The sequence below is a fragment of the Trachurus japonicus genome, chromosome 3 (assembly GCF_045865225.1).
Source record: "Trachurus japonicus isolate A0001 chromosome 3, Traja_1.0".
Lineage (NCBI taxonomy): Eukaryota > Metazoa > Chordata > Actinopteri > Carangiformes > Carangidae > Trachurus > Trachurus japonicus.
Window position 1 is genome coordinate 15107795 of NC_140909.1, and position 24712 is coordinate 15132506.

At 41.1% G+C, this 24712-nt stretch overlaps 1 protein-coding gene across 2 annotated transcripts in view; it reads left to right on the forward strand.

The window, feature by feature from the left end:
- galnt2 (UDP-N-acetyl-alpha-D-galactosamine:polypeptide N-acetylgalactosaminyltransferase 2) overlaps positions 1 to 20009 on the forward strand; it is a 61791-nt gene extending 41782 nt beyond the window's left edge. Inside the window, exons 4-16 of one of the 2 annotated variants that reach the window (XM_085763774.1) lie at positions 2295 to 2393; positions 2514 to 2581; positions 2689 to 2754; positions 2933 to 3054; positions 6169 to 6256; positions 7729 to 7816; positions 8448 to 8551; positions 9431 to 9557; positions 13744 to 13836; positions 15979 to 16062; positions 17413 to 17539; positions 18539 to 18658; positions 18819 to 20009. In XM_085763774.1, coding sequence (XP_085619900.1) covers positions 2295 to 2393; positions 2514 to 2581; positions 2689 to 2754; positions 2933 to 3054; positions 6169 to 6256; positions 7729 to 7816; positions 8448 to 8551; positions 9431 to 9557; positions 13744 to 13836; positions 15979 to 16062; positions 17413 to 17539; positions 18539 to 18658; positions 18819 to 18974 — 1342 coding nt within the window. In that variant the 3' untranslated portion in view covers positions 18975 to 20009. Of the gene's footprint in view, positions 1 to 2294; positions 2394 to 2513; positions 2582 to 2688; positions 2755 to 2932; positions 3055 to 6168; positions 6257 to 7728; positions 7817 to 8447; positions 8552 to 9430; positions 9558 to 13743; positions 13837 to 15978; positions 16063 to 17412; positions 17567 to 18538; positions 18659 to 18818 lie in introns of both variants that reach the window. The other variant, XM_085763768.1, reaches the window with a different exon arrangement.
- The last annotated feature ends 4703 nt before the right edge of the window (positions 20010 to 24712 follow it).

Sequence of the window (24712 nt, forward strand, 5' to 3'; positions counted from 1 at the left end):
TTGAATGGATGCTGAACTTCATTAGTAATCTATAGTTGCATTAACTGAAGCAGGGAACCCCTCTGGATATACATTTCCCCCTTTTCTTCCTTTTTTTGGGGGAATAGACAAGAGGTGTGTTTTGCTTATCTAAGTTACTTCTGATCTATAGTATTTTGCATATGTTTGTTTATTTTCATTTAAAAATGGCCGACATGCGTCTCTGTACAACTATACACTGCGTTTTTTATTGTTGATCCAAGACCGCGTCGTCACCTATTGTCATGCCGGTGGATCCTGTGTATCTATTTAATGAACACGAAGAGCGCACTGCTCGAAACGTTGTCCCTTTTATGTAGTCCTCCAATACACTTTTGTATACTTGGGAGCTTCTACAGTGCAGCGAGTCCTTTCTTCTTTTTGATGTTCGCCTCCCTGGACTCAGCACCTGGTTGCACTTCTGGATGTGCGTGAGCCTTTTTTGTTCTGCTGAACTTTATGAGCCATTTAATCAACTCTGACTTCTAAGTTTTAAGTCAGCTTGAGAGATAAAATAGTGCAACTGCAGCCATCACTGTCATTATGTGTGGCTACGCACTGTGTGAGTCAAAGACTGTTTTTATGATGGCAGCGGTTTGGCCACACTGATGTATCGACCTGACTCACACAGCTCGAGCCATTAGCCTACTAAAAGAGCAGGGATGTGTCTCCCATTGATCTGGAAGTGATGTGTCATTTGCACAGTGTGCAGCAGCATTGACAGTAAAGAGTTCCCAGAAAGAAAAAGAAAAATCTAGCTGGGTCAGTGGCACAGTGGGTTCAACGCACTGTTACAAGCGCTTTTATTATACTGGTCTGTGCACTTGATTACATTGTGCTGTGCAGTGCAGTGCATAAAACCATGCAGCCTGAGTTTTAACAAGACAGACATCAGCCGGTATTAGTGTAGCGAAGCTAATTAGATGTTTATTATCAGTATCAGTGTAGAGGAGGATGTTGATACATGATTGATGCAGCGCCGCATCTTCAGGGGTTCAGAGTCGGTGTTGCACTGAGAGACGTGAAACGCGACAAAGAGAAAACACACATCATTTACACACACAGTTCCTCAACAGTCTGCAGTGCACTGTACATTCATGTACTGTGTGTTTTAGGGATGTCACGATTATAGATTTTCTTGGTACGATTGTTGTCAGAGAAATAATCACCGTATTACGATTATCACGATTATTATGCATCAATAAATTTCACAACACTATGAATGTGTAAAATCAAATATAGTCAAAATATAATTACATTACTAATTTCTTAATATAGCACCAGTTATTAATCGTCCAGGGGAAGTGTTTGAAATATTTAAGTCATTAATTGTCATCGATACCAAATGTTTAAGTTCATTTTAATATTTTTTTTAAATTGCAAATGACACGCTAACATTTAAATTCCTACCAATCAAGTTTTACGTTAGATAAATGGACCAGTATCTGTGCATTCTCCTTTACTTTGGTGCACCGATATCTGCCGATATGGATCCAACATAATCTTTTTCAGAAAGTGACGGTATTTAGGAATCTTTACGATCAATTAATTGTGGCGTTTAATACCGAGATTAATTGTGAAAACAAGTAATCGTGACATACTGTGCATATAAAGCAAGCTGAGGAATCATCTCTGTGAAGGCGGATTTCGACACACACACACACACACACACCCCCAATCTTCTTTTTTTTTTTTGCTTTTAAAGAACTTTATTTAGCTTTAGAGCCAGGTATAAAAGAGAATACAAAGGTCACACAAGAGCTCATGTTGTGTCCTATCGCCCGTGTTCCTCCATATCAGTCAAGGCAGGATTGTCTCTATTGATATACTGTGTGTGTGTGTGTGTGTGTGTGTGTGTGTGTGTGTGTGTGTGTGTGTGTGTGTGTGTGTGTGTGTGTGTGTGTGTGTGTGTGTGTGTGTGTGTGTGTGTGTGTGTGTGTGTGTGTGTGTGTGTGTGTGTGTGTGTGTGTGTGTGTGTGTGTGTGTGTGTGTGTGTGTGTGTGTGTGTGTGTGTGTGTGTGTGTGTGTGTGTGTGTAGATATATGTATTTATACAGTATGTACAGTCTCATGAGACTTTTGCCCTGCGGTCTACAAAACCACTGTCAGTACTGGCTTGAACAGAGCATAGCATGTGTATGTCTGTCTTTGTCTGTCTTTGACTGTCTCTGTGTCTGTCTGTGTGCTGTGCGTGCTTATGTGCGTGGGAGTGTTTGTACATTTTGTATTTCTCTGTCTTTTTATTCCTAATTTTTGTGTTTTCTCTGGTGTTTGTAGGTGCAGACATAAACAGTGGAAGTCCGAGCTACCGGCCTCCAGCGTGGTCATCACCTTCCACAACGAGGCTCGCTCCGCTCTGCTGCGGACTGTGGTCAGGTAGGTGAATGGTGTGTGAGCTGACCACTCAAAAAACTTTTCTATTGTTTGTAGATTCTCTTTTCTTTAATACTTTCCTTCTTCCTCTAAATCCACTCTTTTCATTTTCTCTCTGTTTAGCGTCTTGAAGAAAAGTCCTCCTCACTTGGTCAAAGAGATCATCCTGGTTGACGACTACAGCGATAACCGTGAGCGACGACCGCAAACACATTACACACACATGCACTGACTCTGTTATTACTGACACATAAATACAAATGTAAAGTGTGTGACACTTGTTTTCTGTGTGTTGCAGCTGAGGACGGAGCGTTGCTGGGGAAGATTGAGAAAGTGCGAGTGTTGAGGAACGACCGCAGAGAAGGTAATTAGAAAACAGGAGAAAGAAGCGAGTCGTATATTTTTATCCTGAGAAATATCCCACTGCTGCTCAGTGACATGTGGTGATGAAACTATTAGGCTCTGTAGCAGGAAGGTAGTTTTTGATTAAGTTTTTTTTCCTTTTCTTTTCTTTTCTTTTCTGTAATTAATGTTTCCTCCAGGTCTGATGCGTTCAAGGGTTCGTGGTGCAGATGCTGCCACAGCGCCAGTCCTCACATTTTTGGATTCTCACTGTGAATGTAATGACCACTGGCTGGAGCCGCTGCTGGAGAGAGTGGCAGAGGTACACACACACATACAGATACATGCACACACACACACACACCTACCTACACACACACACACACACACACACACACACACACACACACAGATACACAGACACACCTTGCATAAATACTGATATTAGATACAAATTGGGTGATACCATTGGTTACACAGTCAACACACACCCAGGAGAGCAGCTTCACCCTTAGTTTAATCACTCTGGTTCGTCCTGTAAAGTGAGGCAAAGTATTCACGTTGAGAGTGCCCTCACATTTTTATATATTGATTTAAAGGGATAGTTCAACATTTTGGCAAATTGGCCCATTGCCATAATTGCTATAGTCATAGCAGTAGGTTCGTTACCTTTATTTGTCGGTGTAAGCTATTTTTAGAACGGAGGAGCGGAGCGGCAGGCTGCTCAGAGCTACGCTATGGAGGCTAAAGGAATTTCTTGGTTTCCCTCATCAAACTCATCAAATACAAAATCCCAAAACTCCAAAACGCTTTCATGGACAAGTTGTGACCTGCACATTCACCACGCTATGAGATAATAATGGAACGTTACGAAACGGAGCCGTTTTCAAGGTAAATACAGGGTAAATACAGAGACTGCTTGCTGAAAAACTGTCCCTGAACGCAACACGCATCAGCGGTTTTGCATGAATTTACCTCTAAAACAGCTCCGTCTCGTAACGTTCCATTATTATATCATAGCGTGGTGAATGTGCAGGTCACAGCTTGTCCACGACAGCCTTTTGGAGTTGTTGGATTGTGTATTTGATGAGTTTGATGAGGAAAACCAAGAAATTCCTTTAGCCTCCATAGCGTAGCTCTGAGCAGCCTGCCGCTCCGCTCCTCCGTTCTAAAAATAGCTTACACCGACAATTAAAGGTAACGAACCTACTGCTATGACTATAGCGATTATGGCAATGGGCCAATTTGCCAAAATGTTGAACTATCCCTTTAAAAGCATTGCTTCATCACTGTCAATTACTAACTAATGCAGCTGATATATTGTCTTCACACCAGCCAAGTTGGTGCACTTCACGTTTAGAGAAAATATGCCTGTAGCAGCTTTACTGTAAGTGGATGTGATGTCATCTCAATTTGTCCCATTTTTGCACAAACACCAACCTAAGAAACCCACAAAGACAAAGGAAACATTTACAGGGAGAGGGATTTTTCCAAAGGACTTGATCTCAGTTGCTTCATAATAGCGATTGGGTTATTTTCTGTCTGTTGGGGAATTTGTTTTTTACTTCCCTCTTTCACACAGAGGTCAGTTGGTCAGCTTCAAAACAGAGCCCCTGGAGCTGTTAGTCAGTCGGTGTCTTATTAACAAGGAAAAACAAAAGAAGGCATGACATAGTTTCAGAAACACAGGGGTGTTTGGACTCGTTCATTATAAAAGCACAGCTGCACATTTTCACATTTCATTTTCTGACCTGAAATGTTTATTTAAAAAAAAAGAAAAGAAAAGAAAATCTATTAAGGATCAAATGAGACATTAAGCTCTAATTATATAAAGGAGTATTCCTGTCAGAGCACACAGTGTAATCACTTTGCTATGCAGTTAAATGATTTTTTTCCGCTGGGACCATAATAGTCAGGTTTAATCGCTATTATTTTATTTTAGAGTGACAGATCTTTCACAGGTTTATTAAGTATTTCCTTCTCATGCGAAATGAAAACGCTGAAACGTAATAAAACTAAACTGAGACTGAGCTCCAAAACAGATTAAGACTGAAGCCTTTGAGTCTGTTGCAATAAAAACAAAATACAATGATTGTCAATACCGCAGCAAAAAAAAAAACACAACACAAAAACACCTCTAGTCTAGTCAGTGTGCCGTGGGTAATTCAACCTGACGAACATGGCGACTGATCTATGGTGTGAAACTATTCATTTAAAAAAAATCAGTGTTATATTTGACAGACTGAACTCCACTGACAGTAACATATTAACAAACTAACCTTAGCGTTTGTGCACAATTGTGTGCGGAGCGATGCTACGACAGATGGCAGCTGTCACAAACAGTAACATTAACAGTCTGACAACATGTCTGATATGAAGTTAACAACTCAATCTCGCTCTCCCTGACTTCTGTGCACAGATCCAGATGTGTTTCTCTGTCCGTGAGCTGCTGCTTAGAAACAATTAGCGCCCTTTCCTGCTTTCATCTGAAATACTCTACGGCAACATTTGCGTGCAAGACTTTCCCAAGTCCCCACTGACCTATTCCTATACCTACGATGACCCAGAGTGGAGGTTGCTCTTTAAGGCTGGGTTTCACCAACAAAGTTTAATTTAATCTAAAATAAGCTCCAATCAGAGTTGAGTAAAACTTGGTTTAAAATCAATAAACACGCTACAGTGAGTAGAGTTTAGCAACAAGTATGTGTTAGTTACAGTTTAATTCTGTTTTGATGCAACAGAAATAAATGTAATCTTTGTTTAAAGTTAGTAAAAGTTAAATTCCAACTAGTTTGCTGCTACAAAATTTCAATTTAAACCTTCTTTAAATCTGGTTTAAGAGAAATCCAACCTAAGAATATCCCATATGATGCATTTGTTATATTTCCATCCCCAAGTCAAATCTAAAACATTTAACTCTCAGACTAATTGGCTTTGTTTTTCTTTGCTTTAGTTGCTCTCCTAAATGATAAATCACCCAATTTAAAAAAAGAAAGCAGTCTGTGTGGATGAAATGTCTTGTGTCATATCAAAATATCTCAGCCTTTAGATAAATAAACCCCGTCAGTACCTGGGAGCCTGTTCCTGTTGTTGTCACTCAGACCAGTGGAGCGGTCCTCTCTCCAAACTACTGTATGATGGAGCTCCGCGGCTTCAGCTCAGGGTTTGATTTGATTTGATGTGAGGAGACAAGGCTGCTTTACTCCCCGTTCTACCTCCTAAACGCAAGCGATAAACTAAATATAGGCCGTAGACTAAACACATGAATCACCGGCTTTTAGGGAGTTATTTACTTCTGCTCTAAAATTCCTGTGAAGACCATGGTGTCGTCAGCAACTCTGTTTATTTTGGTGGTCTCATCGGTAAATATTTACTTTTCAGCTGGGTCTTCTGTAGCTGAAGTTTGTCCTTTTTTTTCCTTTTTTTTCTTCCTCAGGATAAAAGCAGGGTGGTGTCTCCCATTATTGATGTCATCAACATGGACAACTTCCAATATGTAGGAGCCTCGGCCGATCTGAAAGGAGGTAAAGTACAAGTAGAGAGGTACATTAACACAAACGCACACACAAACACACACACACATACACTTACACGCCATCACAACTGACTGCTGACCGCCAAGTCTGCGTCCTCAAACACACATTGAAGCTTCTGCAGTTTCCAATTTTTTTTTTGGTCCCCACAAAGCTGGAAGTTGGCTAAAAAATACTGCAGAACGAGGCCACAATAACACACACACACACTTCAGTGAGTCAAGCTGTGTTAGTTTAGTTTTGAGATTAGATACAGTGTGTGTTTTGCTGTTTTCACTGATACTTGTTGTTTTTGGCATCCAGTGTGTTTCATTAACTGTTTTCACTTGAGGCTTATCTTGTTATACCTCAGACACACAACACAAGCACATCTGCCAAGTCTGTACCCAGCATATGTAGTTTTTAACGACTCCACACTGCCTGGTATTTACAGTTTTACATTTTACTCATTTGGCATTTGACATTTTGTCCAAAGCAGCTTCCAAGTCCGGGACATCACTAAAGCTTCAGCTGGATTTTAAGTATAAAAGCACTCAAAGATTTAAAGTATATTATATTATCACACTAGTAAAGTGACTAAATGCTGTACTAGTGTGCGTGTGTGTACTCTGTAAGTTTGCTTGTGTGTTACTAGACACTGTCGACCCACAATGCCGTGCACACTGGAAATAAAAGAGCTGTTAAATACAAAATTAAAACTCTGACAGCGGTGAAACAGCTCACCACATGTTGTCTTGTTCAATCAATATTATTTACTTTCTCAGTAAATCTGCCCTAATCAATAATTCTGTATTAAACCTGGATCAGATGACAGCGTGTTTTTCATGAATGGGATCCCTCATATAGAGATGAAGCAGCATGGGAGGATTTGGCTCACAGCTCGTCAGCCACTGCTGGTTTTTACCCAGAAAGCTCTAAAAACTCACTGTGCGCTACTAACTCAGCATCAAAGAGCAGACACACACACACACACACACACACTGTTAGCGACTCGCTCGTGAACATAATGGAGCGTTTAGCAGCTGAAGAGCCAGTTATTTCCCCCAGGAGCCAGTGGAGACCATTAGCACGGCTAATCAGAGAATGAATATTGGATCTAAATTCAGGACGACTCCAAATAAAAGGTAATGTAGCACAATGTTGGCTGGATGCGTAAATCGGCAAACATCTGCTAACGAGGTCGTAATAACGCCGCTCAAAATGATGATGTGTCAGTTATTGTTCACAGCTGGTTTCCTCTGCCCTCAAGTGGCCAAAAAAAATTAATTAATGCAGGTTTTTTTTTTTTTACGTTTCCACATGTTTGATTGACGTCTGTTGACAGGTCCAGTATAATTAGTTTTTGACGGCTGCTTAATCCAAACTAATGATCATAATGGGGCCGCTGCTTTGTCTCTGTGTGTGTGTGTGTGTGTGTGTGTGTGTGTGTGTGTGTGTGTGTGTGTGTGTGTGTGTGTTGGTAGGCTTCGACTGGAATTTGGTGTTTAAATGGGACTACATGACTCTGGAGCAGAGGCGGGCGAGACAAGGCAACCCCATCGCACCCATTAAGTAAGACACACACACACACACACACACGATACTGACGCTTTTCATTTCATTTCATTTATTTCTTTATTTGTAACGGGACTCTGCGTATTCATGAACATACAAAATGTAAATACACCAGATTACCAGATTTAGCTCTAGGCTAATTTCCATCCGTAGTCCCGCCGTTCACACAACAACAACAATTATACAAGGACGAAAATAAGAACAACGTACAGCATGGTACAAATACCATATCACAAAACCACAATACCATATCACAATATCACAATATATACGATAACATACCATAGCTTCAGTAGGAAAGAGCAAGGAGTAGTAGTAAAATTAAGTGCATGTAGTCGACAAAGGTGTCATATAGCGCTGTTAAGATTCATTAAAGTGCATCTGTAATAAAGTGCTGGTTTTTAAAGTGCCTGGAGTAAAGTGCCTACTATTTTTCGTAATCTAAAAAACAAAAAAACAAACAAAAACAAAAAAACTACCCTTAATGTTGGCAGACCTGGTTATCAGTAAGCCATGTTTTCAGCTGTTTACATATGTAGCATTTGTATGTATTTGGTTGCCAGTCGCCTTCAACACCTAATCTCCCTCCATCCACCTGCCCTCGTTCCTTCTCCCTCTGCCCCCGCAGGACTCCGATGATAGCGGGAGGTCTATTCGTCATGGATAAGGAATATTTTGAGCTGCTGGGAAAGTATGACATGATGATGGATGTGTGGGGAGGAGAGAACCTGGGTGAGTGCCACGGACGCAGCTTCAGCAGAGCCACAGTGGAGAGAATCAAATCAGTAGAAAAATCGCAGGAGAGCGGATGAAAGTGTGACTCAGTAATAGATGTCAGAGGAACTGAAAGCTGCGGTTACAAAAAATGAGCTGTAACGTGACACGCAGAGAGAATAAACTACAGCTACTGTCAGTGTTTATGATCAATATTATTGCACCTTGCTGCTGTTTAGTATCTCATGCTCAAAAGTGACAGATGTGTCGGGAAGACTTTTTAAAGATTAGTTTGAAATTTTTAAGAACTGGAAAAATGTTGGTTTTGGTTTATATAATAAAACTATAAACGCGATTCCTCTCCAACACAAACGCTGTTCTTTTGGCTCAGAAACCATAAATTCCTGTCTACTTATGAAACCTCCTCTCCTTTGAGATTTAGTACTAAAGTAGCTCCAGGGATGTGTGTGTGTGTGTGTGTGTGAGGCTGTGATCGACCCATGACATCATAGTTTTAAAATTTAAAGAAAAAGAAAACAAGAATAAAGAAAACGCCTCACATGTGTAGTAATGCAGTTGATCTTAGAAAATTACAGTGTTAATGTGATAATGATTACAGTCAGCGTTGAGTGGGAAATTACCGTAGTGTATACAACAGAGCTCATTTTTCAAACAGTGCAGTGATATAATAACGTGTGTGTTTCCCCCGGTGGCTTTCGTCTGAATTCAGTTGGGATGTTGTTAAGATTCAACAGCTGACACGGCGATCCACGCTTCTCCCACGGCGCTTAACTGTGAATTAATTGTGACGTGTTTGTGGAAACAGTTTGTTGGAGCAAGTTTGGGAAAGGGGAACAGATTTTGACCTGTGTGTGCGTGTGTGTCTGTGTGTTTCAGAGATCTCGTTTCGTGTGTGGCAGTGTGGTGGCAGTCTGGAGATCATCCCCTGCAGCAGAGTCGGCCACGTCTTCAGAAAACAACATCCGTACACCTTCCCTGGTGGCAGCGGCACCGTGTTTGCCAGGTGACACACATACACACACTAGCATCACACACTTGCATGCCAAGACTGCGACATATGTACCTCTAAGTCCCCGCCCGTCATTTACTCATTAACTTAAGTACATTTACCATCCACCCATGTGACATGCTGACTGTTGCTGAACCTCTCCACAACAATTCAACAACCAAGCTGCTGATGAAGTCCATGTGAAGTGATCAAAAGGTCTAAAAACTGAAGGAAAAGATGATTTTCTCCAAATTTAAAGGGACAATGAGGAGTTTTGGAAAGCAAAGTGTTTTCACACTACATCTCCCATGAACCTCCGCGCGCACAGTGAAATTCTTGGACCGGCACACGACGGACGTCTTGCCAAGAATGTTTTCATTCATCAAGAAAGTCGGAGGTTCGAAGACGATCAGATACCGTCGTAGTTCCGACCATAAACGGCGATTCGGCGGCGTTATTCCCATGACCCGCCGGGCAGCGTCCGCGAAACTGATCAGCTCGCCCAGCATTTCCACCACTAACAATAATAACAAAATAACGTTAGAGACAAAACGATATATTTATCGAAAATGGACCCATTAACAAGTGTGGGTAACGTAGATTCATCCACATTAATATGAGACTTTTTTATAACCAAATACAAACTCCCTGTTGTCCCTTTTAAAACAGAAGTAAGCGATCCGGTCGTTTTGGCTAATGCTGCGTTCCAGGCAGGCTTTTGAAACCGTAAATTACAACTTCAAGTCACAACTTACGACTTTGTAGCGTTCCAGGCAACCCACTCGTGTTTTTCCGACCTGTTTTACCTGTGAAAGTCACTATAACGGCCACTCGTAACTTCCGACCCATGAAGTCGTACCAGTACGTCTTTTTGTACAGTCTATGTACCAGATCGAACTGGTACGACTTCACAGGTCGGAAAAATACGAGTTTCCTTGAACGCACCATAACAGTCCTCGTCCCTACGTCGCCACATTCACGGCGTTCCTTGGCTGCACACACAGCCCTGCATGCCGTTCTCTCTCCTCATTGGATAAAAACTGTAGGATACGATAAATGTTTTCTCCTCAACTCAGAGCAGAGCAGAGTGACTGACAGACCCGTGTTTCAGTCCAAACACTCTATGTAAGTGATTGCTGTCGGAAGATATAACTATTTAAGACTTATATTAACACAAATATATCACTTACTTCTGCTTTAATATAAAATCTATAAAATATTACGTACGATAAAGGGTGTGAGAATAAAACCGCACTGGATCATGAAAATCAATCAATCAAGCGGCAACAGTGAAACAAATTCAGATTAGGAACAAATGCTCAACTAAACGTGGAAAATCTGTTTTGCTTGTGCTGATAGATGTGACAAGATAATCGCTGCTCATCAATAACTGGGAGTGTGATGCACGGACAGATATGGATCTCTTGCTTTGAAACAGCGGCCAGTTTCAAGGAACCACCCCTGGAAACGAGCCCAACAAACCCTCAGGGCCCCGATTAAGACAGCGGGGGGGGCGGGAGGGGGTCGACAACCAGATAAACACAAATCAGTGTGTCTTGTGGTTTCTCTGTTCCTCTCAGTGATGGATGTACATTGTACAGTACCATTGGGGGAAAAAAAGGGCAGTAAAGGCCGAGACGTAGAGCATCCGTGACGACTTCAGAGCTGCAGGAGGAAATAACTCCATAGCTCCTACAGCTTCACAGCGTGACAGGAAGATTCAGAGCAACAGGGATGTTAAAGATGTAGAAATTAAACCAGCAGCACATTAAGTGAACCCATGTTTAAACACTTGGTTAATGCTCACAAAATCGCACTGCAACAGTGGATCAAACAGCGTCAAAGCTTATTATGTTTGCAGAGGGTGTGAGTCTGCCACTCCAACTAAGGCACCTCCTGTGGACTACAATGCCAGTGTGTTTGTCTAACATAAAAGCGAACACGCTGTCAAATACTGTGCCGTTAACGCTCTCCAGTAATTCAAGATATACACATCAGCCTTAACGATGGAGGCTCACAGTGCGGAGCGGCTTGGTCTGTGCTTTGAGGCTGCCTCGGTTCAACATCTTGCCCTTTTTAGTCTGAATAAAACACCGGGGTCTGTCCCATATGGCCACAAGGGAGCGATGAGACAGCACCTGTTTTGTCTGCCTGGACAGCATTATAATTAGTCTTCCTACAGCAGCATCTCTGAAAGAAGCTGAGACAAAGAAAAGCCCCTCTAAACCTCACATAAAATGTCTCTAGTGAGCTCCGTCCTTGTTACCGGGGTGCAGGCGGATCAGGATGAAGAGGAGATTTTCTTCACGCTGAAAATAGTTATAGTGAAAAATATTAAAATGCTGAAACAGCTGAGCATCTGATCATCTCTGAGCTTTTAGACCTTTAATTGGTAGGCGAGAGATTTGCCATCAGACGGAGAGATTCGTTGTGCTAGGAGTTAAAGAGAAACTATGCAAATCCGGTCGCTTTTCCGCTGTTTTGCTAAGCTTCCACCTGACCATGTGCATTTGTTTACAACGGAGCTGGCGAGAAATCAATCAATAGAGTGGTAGATAACGTTATATATCATATACGATGTTACGACGTGTATATATCTGTGTAGTCTCACCTGTCATAAACAAAAGATTACGGGTTACGGGTTGTGTTGAGCAGAGAGCCTCCGTTCTCCCTGTAACAAGTTACAAGTCATTTATAAAACCATCACAATTACTCAAAAAGCTGTTTAATTAAAGTAAAAATGTAGCAGAGTTAAGTTAAAAAATCCTGCATAGTTCCTCTTTAAGTTTCTGTATTTGTAAGAATTGTCTATAGAAAACAAAAACACAGCAACACAATTTATTTTCCAGTGGTCCATGATAAAAAAGTACTGAAGGCAGCTACTCATGTCACACACGTATGTTCTTTACCTGTCTACAACAAAACACAGCAACGTTATTTCCAGTCGCAACCTTTTCAGCCAGTCTATGAACTGTTTAATGGTGGATTGATGCAGATTAATCTCATTTAATCTGACATTACTCTCCTTTTAGAATAAAAGCTGCTCCTCATATCTCCATAACTTGCTTTTTCTTTATCAAAGTAATCTGGTCACAGTTATCCGTGGGTGTAATTCGGTAGCAGTTGTTACTTCAGCATACTTTTAACAAAAAAATAAATAGAAAAAATAAATTGTAGCTCAGTTTGACACAATTATACTTTCTGTTTACATCCTCCAAAGTATTATTGGAATCACAGCTCCAAGACTTAGAGCATGATTATCCCCAAACAGAGGTAAGATGAAGAAGAATAATAATATCAGGTGTGACAAAACCCATTAATATTTATAGTTACCGACGCTGTTCCGCCCATCAACGTGGCTCTTATATTCCTGGATCACTGACACTTCATCTATTTATATGCCGATGTTTGTGTAGAAAACCTGTGTGTACGAACAGACACAGAACTCAAACAGTTGTGGGGGTGTGATCGTCTTTGTCTGAGGGGAGGTCCGACTCCACAGTGTAGCGATACTGAAAACCTCGCTTCGAGAGAGGGAGAGAAAGCTCGATATGATCAAGTCGAGCTCTGACTGCTGCCGACACCGTCTGACAACGCTGTGTCAGAATGAAATGAAAATTTGACAATACGTCACTGCACATCACATCACATCAACACACACACACACACAGATGAACAATGAGTGCATCGTGTGGAAAAATGAGCGCGGGTTCTTCTCAGTTGTGTGTTCAACCAGTGAAACTCTCGCTCTCGCTGCGAAGATTAAACGCCGAGAAGTGAGCGTGAGTGTTTTGGTGTGCGTGTGTTTTCATGTGTGTGTCCATGTTTTTATCCGTCTGTCCGCCACGTGTCATGAATACTACACACACACGCACGCACGCAGGCAGCATGTCCAATTTAGAGATGGCTGGGCACAGCTCCCATGATGCAACACTGGTACACTCTGCCACATACCTCTGTCCTTAATCTGTGTGTGTCCCTGTTTTCTCTCCGTCACTGCCTTTCTCTCTCCCTCTCTCTCTCTCTCTCGCTTTATTTGTCACTTGTCACAAAACATACACAAATTTTCACATCATTCTCCATCCTTATTTTTACCCACCTATCCTCTATTTGATGTCTCATGTCTCTTCTGTTGTCTCCCTGTCCCTCGCCCCCTCACTCTTTTTTTTTTTTTTTACCTTTTCTCCTCCCTCTCTCTCAGGAACACAAGGAGAGCAGCAGAAGTGTGGATGGACGAGTATAAAAACTTCTACTACGCTGCCGTTCCCTCAGCGAGAAATGTCCCCTATGGGAAGTAAGTTTAGTTTTATTTATTTGCACCGTAAAAATCAAGGACAATTACAAAAACAGAAATGAAACAAGAATAGTAAGTGTGGGAGCGGTTAAAAACCCTATTTGGGCTTATACCAGTGTTTTTCAACCTTGGGGTCGGGACCCCACGTGGGGTCGCCTGGAATTCAAATGCGCCTGAAATGTCTAGTAATTGATAATAAAAAAAATACTACTACTTTTTTTTAAAACTAATTATTATTCTTTTTAAAATTATGATTAAAAACACCACACACAATCTTAAAGCAGAAGTAAGCGATCCGGTCGTTTTGGCTAACTTCCTGTCAGCCGATGGAGTTAGCAGTCCCCGCCCTCGTCCCTACGTCACCACATTCACGCGCATCCCTTGGCTGCACACACAGAGAGGACCGCCCCTTTATGCCGTTCTCTCTCCTCATTGGATAAAGGTTGTAGGATACAAGGAAAGTTTTCTCCTCGGCTCAGAGCAGAGCAGAGTAACTGACAGACCCGTGTTTCAGATCAAACACTCTATATAAGTGATTGCCGTAGGAAGATATAACTACTGTATTTAAGACTTATATTAACACAAACATTATGCTTACTTCTGCTTTAAACAACTGTATTCTATACTTGCACTTTCTAGAATATAAATCGAGTTCAAGTAAAATGCAGCATATAAAAATAACCCGAGCTGGCGCATCTTGTGATCGCGGGGTCGCTCTCGAAATTTGTGATGTCAAAATGGGGTCAAGAGCCAAAAAAGGTTGGAAACCACTGGCTTGTACAAAATACCTCCCCAAAAAATATGCAAAGATTAAAAAACAATTCAACAACAACAACAACGACAAAAAAAGAAAGCAATGCATGTGCCTTATTATAACAAAAAGAGTTTAAATAAAATGATGAGTATGTTTAAGTGTAAAATGATTGTGTATGAGTGGGTGCAAACCTTCACAGGAGTTAAACAGAACAATGTCACTAAATCAGAAAAGCACAAAGGCGGCCATGTGAACGGACACATTAATGAGTTTGCCAATTAGCATTATGTCAGCTGTAAAAGGAGTCAGTAACCCCTTTTATGGGGCTGACACGAGGCAGTTAACGTGGCTTAAAAAGAGGGCGAAGAGTCTGTTCCTGATTTGCACTGATCAAAAGACGGCCATATTATTTGATGCGCTGGAGGGATTAGTGTGAAATTATAACGGCAGAGGGCAAAGACGAGGAACATGATGGACACAAACGGCACGAATAAAAAGGATCAAGGATCAAATGGCAAAGCTCCCAAATGGGAGATGGATATTAAAGCAGGATTGTTCCAGAGTTTTAAGTAACGTGGCTCTGGGGACGGGTTTTGTCTGTTGAGACATTAGACTGAAACTATTGGATAGGTTCACATTAAATCATGTCCAGATATTCATGGTACCCAGAGGAAGACCCCTGATGACTCATGGGACGGCTCGACTTCATCAAGTGTCACCAGCAGGTCAGATATTTTAGATGAACTGACCGAAAATCCACAAGTTTTACATTGTGTTTTTTGTCCTAACAGTGCTGGATGAAATTTTTGTCCTGAGGGTCACATGAATGGTTACAGCCTGACGTTTCATTTACCGCCATCATGTGGTCGACTTTTAAATCAGTCCAATACTTTGGTTCATTGCCAGACACCTGCAGATCTAATGATGTTCCCATCCATCAGTCAGCCTCGGCTCTATTTTTAGCACTAATGTCTATCAGTCTGCAAACACACTGAACTAAGAACGAGCTCTGTTATTGTTTTTTGTCTTCCTGTTGTTGTTGTCGTTGTGTTTTCTGGTCCTTTTTTTCCCCACCTTATCTGCAAACTACCTCTGTGCTCCTTTGTCCCACAGCCAGAATAGTCTCTGCACTCTAATATTCATGCGGCGTCGAGAGACAAAGATAAAAACGCTGCTTGTGTGACCTTGTGGGAACACTGTGGGCATCTCCCTCCTGTGCCAGACTAATCAGTTATTTTCCCCCTGGGCCTCCACCCCTCTTACCCTCGCAGAACAACTGAGCCCGACTGTAATTCAGTCAAACTTTAAAGACGTATTGGAAACCGCAAGTTGATCAATGCTTCAATTCTCTCGCTGTCTCTTCCTCTCTCTCTCTCTCTCTCTCCCAGTATCCAGAGCCGTTTGGAGATGAAGAAGAGATTAGGCTGTAAGCCGTTTAAATGGTACCTGGAGAATGTCTACCCTGAACTGAGGTAAGACAGTGAGAGCACTTTATATAATATGATGGAGTGCAAATGACTGTAATGACACTAATGACTAGCCATTATCTGCCATTACGATTCAAGCACATTATTACATTTTGGCAGGTTTGCACTTTGTCGTAACGTGAATAATATGATAAATAATGTATAAAATGTAAAAGTGTAATTATTCCGGATGTAATAATTTAAGCACTATACTGTTCCTTTTTTTTATTTTTATTTTTTTATTTTTTTATCAGTGAGAAACACACAAGGATCAAGACCAGGCACATACAATCTTTTCTGCACACAACGAACATGTGGTACTAACATCTCCCATACAGTTGCACCAAGACACAACCTGAAATTTCTCTCCCATCTATTGCTCTGTCCTTCATTTTCCCCTTCAAGAGAGCGTCAGTCTCTACATACTGTAATGTCGATTTCCCAAACAGTTTTTTTTGCCATTATTGGTGTGCTGGGTTGTAACCACCTCCTCGTTAGAGCTTTATTCCCTCCATTAAGTAATATACTCATAAAGGTAGAGTCTGTAGATTCTTCTATACAAAAGAAATCCTGCTTAATCATCACCTATGGGCTTCTACTCGTGTGTGGTGGGGACTGTGTCTGCAGATATATTGACAGAACATGAAATGGAGTAGTAATTCTATATTGTTGATCACTTATTTCAATTGGCAGCAAAAGGAAAAGGCAAAATGACAATTTTAACTGATTCAGTCCTTGAGGTTAGATTAAGAAAAGGTAAGTGAGTCCATCTGGATATGTCAGACTTAATTTTGAGGTTCAGAGAGATAAAATGGCTTCAAATAATTATGTAATGTCTTAATCCTCAGATACTTCATTGATTTCTTATCACAGTTCAATTTAGTGAGTCAAAATTAAAAGCCATAGCCTGTTAGTTTTCTGAATATTTATCTTATAGCTTGATATCTGACCTAACTTATCCAACAATGACAGATTTGAGAGGGCTGCCATTATTATTGTACATACACAGCTTTTAAAGGCCTTGAATAGAGTATGGTTAAAAAATAAATATATCCAACACCTTGTACAGAAAAGTCAGTTTTACTGAATCAAACGCCTCGTCTGCTTCCAGTCCCATGAACATAGCTTGTGTCCTGTTTTGATGTATAATATACAGTTTCCTTCTTAAGCTGTCCTGGGTCTGTCTCTGATGGAGCTGTTATTCTGTTTTATTGGCTCTTTCCTCCTCTGTCACCATTCTTCCATCACTTTCTGCTATTTACACTCAAATTATAAAGCCTTAACATCTTCATAGAGTTGATACAAGCACAAATAGAGTTAATATACAATCTGACAACACTGTGTTTGTGTGTTTAGGGTCCCAGATCACCAGGACATAGCGTTCGGGGCCTTGCAGCAGGGAGGAAACTGTCTGGACACTCTGGGTCATTTTGCTGACGGGGTGGTGGGCGTCTATGAATGTCACAACGCCGGGGGCAACCAGGTAGCGTTCCCACGGGGACACACACAGGTCAGCTTGTCATGTCCTTGCACTAGAAACACCTGGGTGGCAGCTGGTGGCACTTGTGGTGAGAAAACAGGGAGTATGTTGAAGGATTCAGGTATTTCAGCTCTCAAGAGTTTCTTTATTTTTGGTTTGGTTGTAATGACATTATGCAGAGTTCCTGTACATAGAGGTATTTTACACAACTGTTGAGGACATGGTAATTTCCTGGAGCAACTTTGAATGTGCAGAGTTTTGTGTGTGTGTTACACCAGTGTGTTTCTGACGGCAGTGTCTCAAATAGTTTTTTCCTGAAATAGAATGACAGGTGTAGAGGGGGAAACTGCTGCCACAGACATCGACTGGTTTACTCTCATCATTTTGCAGTTCTTGCTGCATAAGTAGATTTGTGGTTTAAAAAAAAAAAAAGAAAAACTTGGTGCTGTGTCAAATCCAGCTTGAAATTAACTGCAGCCCTGACAAACAAAGACTCTCTGTTCAATTAGACATTTAAATGAAGTTTACGTTTTGTTTTTTTAAACATGTTTTGAGGAGAAGTAAATGTCTCAGTGGACACCAGCAGTTCCTGCTATGGTCGTCATTTATAGAGAAAGACTATTTCATAAAACAGATACATAAATATCTATTGCTCCAATCGCAGCACATACACTTTTATAGAACAAAAATGTTTTTTATTTGTTTGTGCAAAGAGGATACAACTGATCTAATCAACCAACCTGATGCAAACATCCCTTGTTGCAGTGGCATTTGATATTTGGAGTCTGATTTTTAGTCATGCCAGACATTTGTTTGATGTGAGCCGTTATTTGTGCATCTCTGCAAAATTCACTTTGTAGCTGTATTAAGTTATAGAATAAAACATTAGGTCAGGATATGATATGAGCCAGTATTTGTATTAATAGCAATGAGCATCACTGCCTGTAGAACATGCAGAAGTGTGGACGCTTTTATACTAATATTCCCTGTGTTTTTGTGAAGGAGTGGGCCCTGACCAAGGACAAATCGGTTAAACACATGGACTTATGTCTGACTGTGGTGGACAGAACAGCTGGTTCCCTCATCAAACTACAAGGCTGTCGAGAGAACGACAGCAGACAGGTAAAGACGCTTAGTTTGGGTCAGCAGCCCCGTTTGAAATGTTTCCGCAGAGTGCATGTTTTGTTTTGTTTTGTTTTGTTTTGTTTTGTTTTGTTTTGTTTTGTTTTGTTTAGTTTTGTACGCGTAAATCATCATCATGTTGTCGTTTTGTTCTCGACAGAAATGGGAGCAGATCGAGTCCAACTCGAAGCTTCGTCACGTGGGCAGTAACCTCTGTCTGGACAGCCGCAGTGCCAGGATGGGAGGCCTCACCGTGGAGGTCTGCAGCCCCAGCCTCAACCAGCAGTGGAAGTTCACCCTCAATTTACAATCATAGTGGGGGGGGGGAGCTACGGACCCCCGGGTAGAGTTGGATCGAGGATAGAGACACCAACAGACTCTGAAACGCGGGTAAGAAGATGGACTCAAGGAGAAAGACAAACTCGATGGATACATGGATGCTTTTAGCTCCTCCTCCTCCTCCTCCTCCTCCTCAGAGGTGCGGCCAGTCGTGTCTACACCCCTCTCCCCCACTACACCCCTCCTGAAAATCAAAAAAAACAACAACAAAAAAAAACCCTGAAATAGTCCAACGAGCCACGCCCCCGGGGGGAGGGGCCTTGCAGACCAAACTGGAGTAAAGTTGACTGTGTTTGATGGATGGGCGGCGACAGCGATGATCATGATGAGGATAAAAGCGATGAAGAGGCTTTCCATCCAAACTACATACCTCAGTGTTTTTTCATTGATGGTTCCAGAGGCAAAATGACGAGTGAATTCTTTTTTGTTCATTTTCTTCCTTCAATGCTGGTGAAATGGAACTCTCTGACGTTTTTATTTTGTAATTATTTTATTTTCTTATTATTAATATTTTTTATTTCTTGGTCTTAATTCTGTACGGGGGAGGGGGGGGTTCAAGGGAGCTTCTTTTTTTTCCTTTCTTTTTTTTCGTTCTTGAAAGAATCAGATGTTCCTCTGCACACCGAGTTAGAGCCGGTAACGGTAGACGGAGGCTCCGCGCTGCCGTGGTTTCACAGAAAGATTTGGGTTCAGAGAGATGCGAAGAGGGGAAATGGACTCGAGCTCTTGAGCTTCTCCTCTTGTTTACTTTCACTGGTTTACAGGATCAACAGAGAAAAGGAGAAACAAGGCGGAGGGAAGAGGCTGTGTGTACTTTCTTGTGTTCTGTATGGTTTTTCCTACAGACACGGTGGAGGTTCGGCCTGGAAGAACCGTTCCTGAAAACAGGAAGTGTCCTGAAGCCCAATCTGAAGATTCACTGTTTGTCTTCAGGCCGTAGCACTGGTTGTTACAGCATCTTCACTTCCACACCGTTAAATCTCTACAGAAAATACACAGAAGATAAATCTCTCTCCATGCTCTGTTTTTTTTTCTTTTTTGGTTTACTTTTGTCAAAAAAACAAACAACCAAACCAAATTTCAAATGGATGTTTTGTGTTTCGGTCGTACCAGAGGAGCGATTAAAATGAATTTTTCTTTCCATACTCTCACTGATCTCTTAATGGCTCCTTGTGGAGCAGTTCAGTTTATACATCTCCTCTTTCCTATTACAGATCATTGTTTTTGCCTTTGTCTTTATTGCCTATATTGTAGGAAGGTTACTGTGTGAGAAACAGGCCCAAACTGGATTTGATGCTGCAGCTTCTTCTCTAGCAAACACGTGTTTTCTGCAAATGGATAACAGTGACTTTTTAATATGAGAGATCCCCACTATTTTACGCTTTGACATAGACATGATTAAAATGAGAGTTAATCCACTTTCAACACTACCCAGCATGCATCAGCTTAAGAAATTAATCATGTCCATGTGTGGCAAAATTTCAAAAAAAAAAGACAGAGTTGAGTTGATTTTTCTTTTCTTTTTTTGTCTTTTATTTATCAAGACAGATTCCTCAGTTTTGTTGACAAAGTAAAACCTTGCTCGTTCCCAGCCTGAGAACAGATGTCATGCAGAAAGGAAAAGGAGCCTTTAGTCAAACTGTATGAAATATACACAGCTCCAGAAAGCTGCACGCCCTCACCGACAAGTTCCCACAGTTGCACTCGGGTCAGAAGTGTTTTGCATCAACATGTTTGTTTCCTTCGTGGTGGCTTTTAGATGAGCCATCTGTTCAGAAGTTTCAAAGTGCAGTAAACAAGGTTTTACTGTTTGTCCTCGCTCGGTTTCTGCTGGAGGTGGGCAGGTTTTTTTTTTCTGATTGCACAAGCAGGATTGCTGAGCTTGTGCTGTGCGGAGACAAATGAGAGCACCTCTCTCTTTTATTTTGGTGAGCCGTTTTTTATTCAGTGCAGACGTGTCTCAGTGTTGCCAAAAACAGCATCATGCCACTTTTCGGGTTTCCTGTCACCTGGCTGGTGTTACTCGTCGTGGCATTTACAGTACTGTACATGTATCTGTTTTGCAACACTAGTTTCCCCCTCTGTGCTTCATCATCGTCACGTCATCGTCACTGCTCTGATCCTCTGTGCTGTTAGTCACTGATGAGTAATGACGGTGGATTTCAGGGGGAAATTGGTTTTGATTAAATTTGGAGATTCGTCGCTTGGCAGCTTTAAGGCAAATACATGAACACAAAACATCTCTGAACAGACATAATGTACAACAGAAGTAGTTTATTCTAGAAAGAAGCTGCAGCCTCAAATGTTTTTTAATGTGAAAAAATCCACTGTTTCTCATTATTTCTCTCCCTCTCTCATGCACATTCACATCCTCACTGATAAATGTTCCTTAGATTATTTTTTTTTTGTTCTGAGTTTCCTAAACTGACAAAGACAGCTGGTTGTATTTGTTGTGTTGTCCGATACTTCTGCATCCTCTCCCTGTCTTCTGCCATCTTGTTTCCTTGTGCCACAACTTCATCCGTCTGTCAGCAGACTGAGTGAAGGCTCGCCTGGGTGGAAAAAAAGTCTGTCCCGTGACTCCGTTTGTTTCTGTATTGTGCTGTTGTGAGGACGGAGTCGGACTCGGATGTGAGGAAGACTTTGTGTTTCCATGGTGACCAGACTCAAAAGGGCCCAAATCTGGTGTAGCCTATGGTATCAGTCAGATTCAATGCTGATCAAAGAGTGGATTTACTGTTTTAGGTTTTGAATACCAGCACTTTTTTTTTTGCCATTCTGGCTGGAAAATGTAAAATCTGAAACACGATTAGTGTCTTAATTTAAGAATAGATATACGTTTTTATTCATTTTCCCTTAAATGTGCATCTGAACCTTTGTCTACAATCAAATCGGAGGCTTTGCAAAACAAGACACTAAAGACACATGACAGTAATAGCTACATGGTGCAGCACTGACAGACACAAACACTCACAGAGTTCCTTTAAAAACAGCAAAGTGTTGATTGTTTATTTTTACCTGTGTCGCAGCAACGGTGCCATCTTTTCACACGTGGCATCTTACACATGATCAGTTTCAGCTGATTCTGGATTTACAACTCTAACGGCTGTTTGACCCTGATGAGATGAGTCAGACAGCTATTCCTTTACTTTTCATGTGCTTGTGTAAAGGGCAAGTCCACAACTCTAGACACGACCATTCATTTCCTGTCGATCTGACTTCCAACCGTGCGGCGTGTTGTGCACGATTCTCAAGTATTAATGTGTGTCATCAACCGTTGATGTTCACTGTGAGATAGTGACAAGCCTCAAACTTAAGAGGTCTTTACTTTCTAGTCCACTGTGTCTGTCCATGAGGGTCACAAGCTGATGTTTTAATGGCCTGTAGCGCCCTCTGTTGGAAAGAAAAGGGACTGAATGTAGTAAAACTTCTCATGTGAAATTCTCAACCAAGGTTTTCCCTTTTTTTTCCCTTTTTCATATTTGTTTAAGACCTTTTTTTTCTACATACATGTTGATTCAGCCCAGCTTTTCACCAGAAACAAACCTAATCACACCTCAGAACAGACGTGTGAACCAAACTGCACACACCTGACTGACAATAGCATTACTGTCTGCTCATGACGGGAAGGATTATGTTCTTTAACGCCTTCTTTTTTTTTTTTTTTTTTCTTTAAATGAGTCTTATTCTTGTTTGTATTATTGTTTTTATATATTATTATACACAGAGGAGATGGCTGTAAAAGTCCAGCACCTCATCTTGATTGGATGATTAAATGTTTACATCTTTCGCACAATGTGCCAAAGTTCCTTCTAGAAAGAGAGAAAATGGGTAAAAGCCTTTGGAAATGCAGAGTTTAGTGGAGGTGAATCCCCCTGTGTGTTGCCTATACAGTATGTTGTGTATCTCATTGTTGTTTCTTTTCGAGTCTCTATCCAGAGTGCAGGAAAGGCCAGGGGGAAGACGGCTCTTATAGCTGCAGATCTGGTGTCAGTTTTAACACTAGACCTGGGGTTTACTTTCAGCTGCCTCTTGATTTCATGTCTTTAAGTTTTTTGTTTTGTTTTGTTTTGTTTTTACAAACACCAGCTATGTAATAGGTCTAAACATTCATGTATGTTGAGGTAGAATCAGCTGTATCCGTATCTTCCCCTCTGAGCCTGTAGGAGTTTTTATTCATGTTGCCGTGTTTTGGAGGGAAACAATCAGCCGCTTTGTTTTTGAGTTTAACAAGAGGACGTAAAAAATGTTCTTGGTGTTCTCTCAGCTTTGCGGTGAAACAAAGAGAAGAGTTTTGTCATATTTTGTCCTAAAAGAGGGACGTCTTCCCCTCTGAGCCCACCCCAAATCCCCTTTTAGGATTAACAGAAGAGAAGCCAGCTCTGATAGGTGAAAAGCCCTGCTGAGACATCCAGCTCAGGACTGCTTAAGCTTGTCCATGCAATGAGTCACTGTAAGAGTGTATCTGAGCCGGGGCGTCACAGGGGCTTAACATGCACATAAGACAATATACTGTAAAGTCTCATCAATCAGTAATAAAACATGCAATGGCTATCAGGAGGGAGGGATGTGAACTGATGGGTTGGTAATGTGTTTTCTATGAGGAATGTGGCTTCATTGAATGACAGCGGTGTTGTAATTACGAGGCGGGTGATATGGCGCGAGGGATCACACATGTAAAAGTGTATATTTTTGTATATACCTACATCAGTGTGTGTACAGTATGTACATATATACACAGTGTACTCAGCCGCGGTTCCTAGTTTTGTTGTCGGACTGTACAGCGCTTCTAACTGTTCCTGTTTTATAGATACTGCAGAAATTCAACTTTGAATGAGGAGAAATGATTAACTTAAATAAATGCATTTATATATATAAACTAAACAAAGTGGAGTGTTTTCATCTGTCCAAGTGATTGATTGTTTCTTTTTTTTTTCATTTAATGTTTTTGTTTATTTGTAATGGGACTCTGCGTATTCATGCACATACAAAAAAATACTAATTTGTTGTAAATATGCCAGATTTAGCTCCAGAGCTCATTTCTATCTGCAGTCCCATGGTACACAAATAAAATTACTGTAAGACAAAAACAAAACAATACATCACACAATGGTTGCATCGGTCGGAAGGAACAGAAAGTGGTGAGATATTTAAGTGCATTTATGTAGTCTTCAGTCTGGACTGATGTGTGCAAAAATCTCCCTGTCATTCTGCTGCTTTAGGCCTCTTAAATACCAGTGACAGTCAGCATTTTGTTAGTTGATTAGTCTCAGGAAGGAGAGTATGAAAACTATTCTGTGTTCTCCATCCATCATGTGCAAATGCAATGTCAGCCTGAACCCCAACAACCCACTGTTTCATGTTGTCCTCTGGGAAAACTCTATGTCCCAAACTAAATACAGCATAAACTTTCATAAATTTGAGGACAATGCAAATGGGTTATATTTATTCTGGGTTTCTAGGACAAAGGCAATATGGTTAATGCAATGAGCTCCAAGTTATGCATACATAATGTATAAACACTATGTTTACAACATCTGTCACACAGAATCGCCTCTAATCGTTTGAAGAAATGCCAACTCTATAGCCAAAGTGTGGAGACAGAAGAATTACTTGGTTCTTAGTTTCTCAACATAAAAATGAAGTATGTTGATACCACTATAAATGATTGTTAAATATCTCATCCCAAAACCATGGGCTTAAATATCCTTGTGT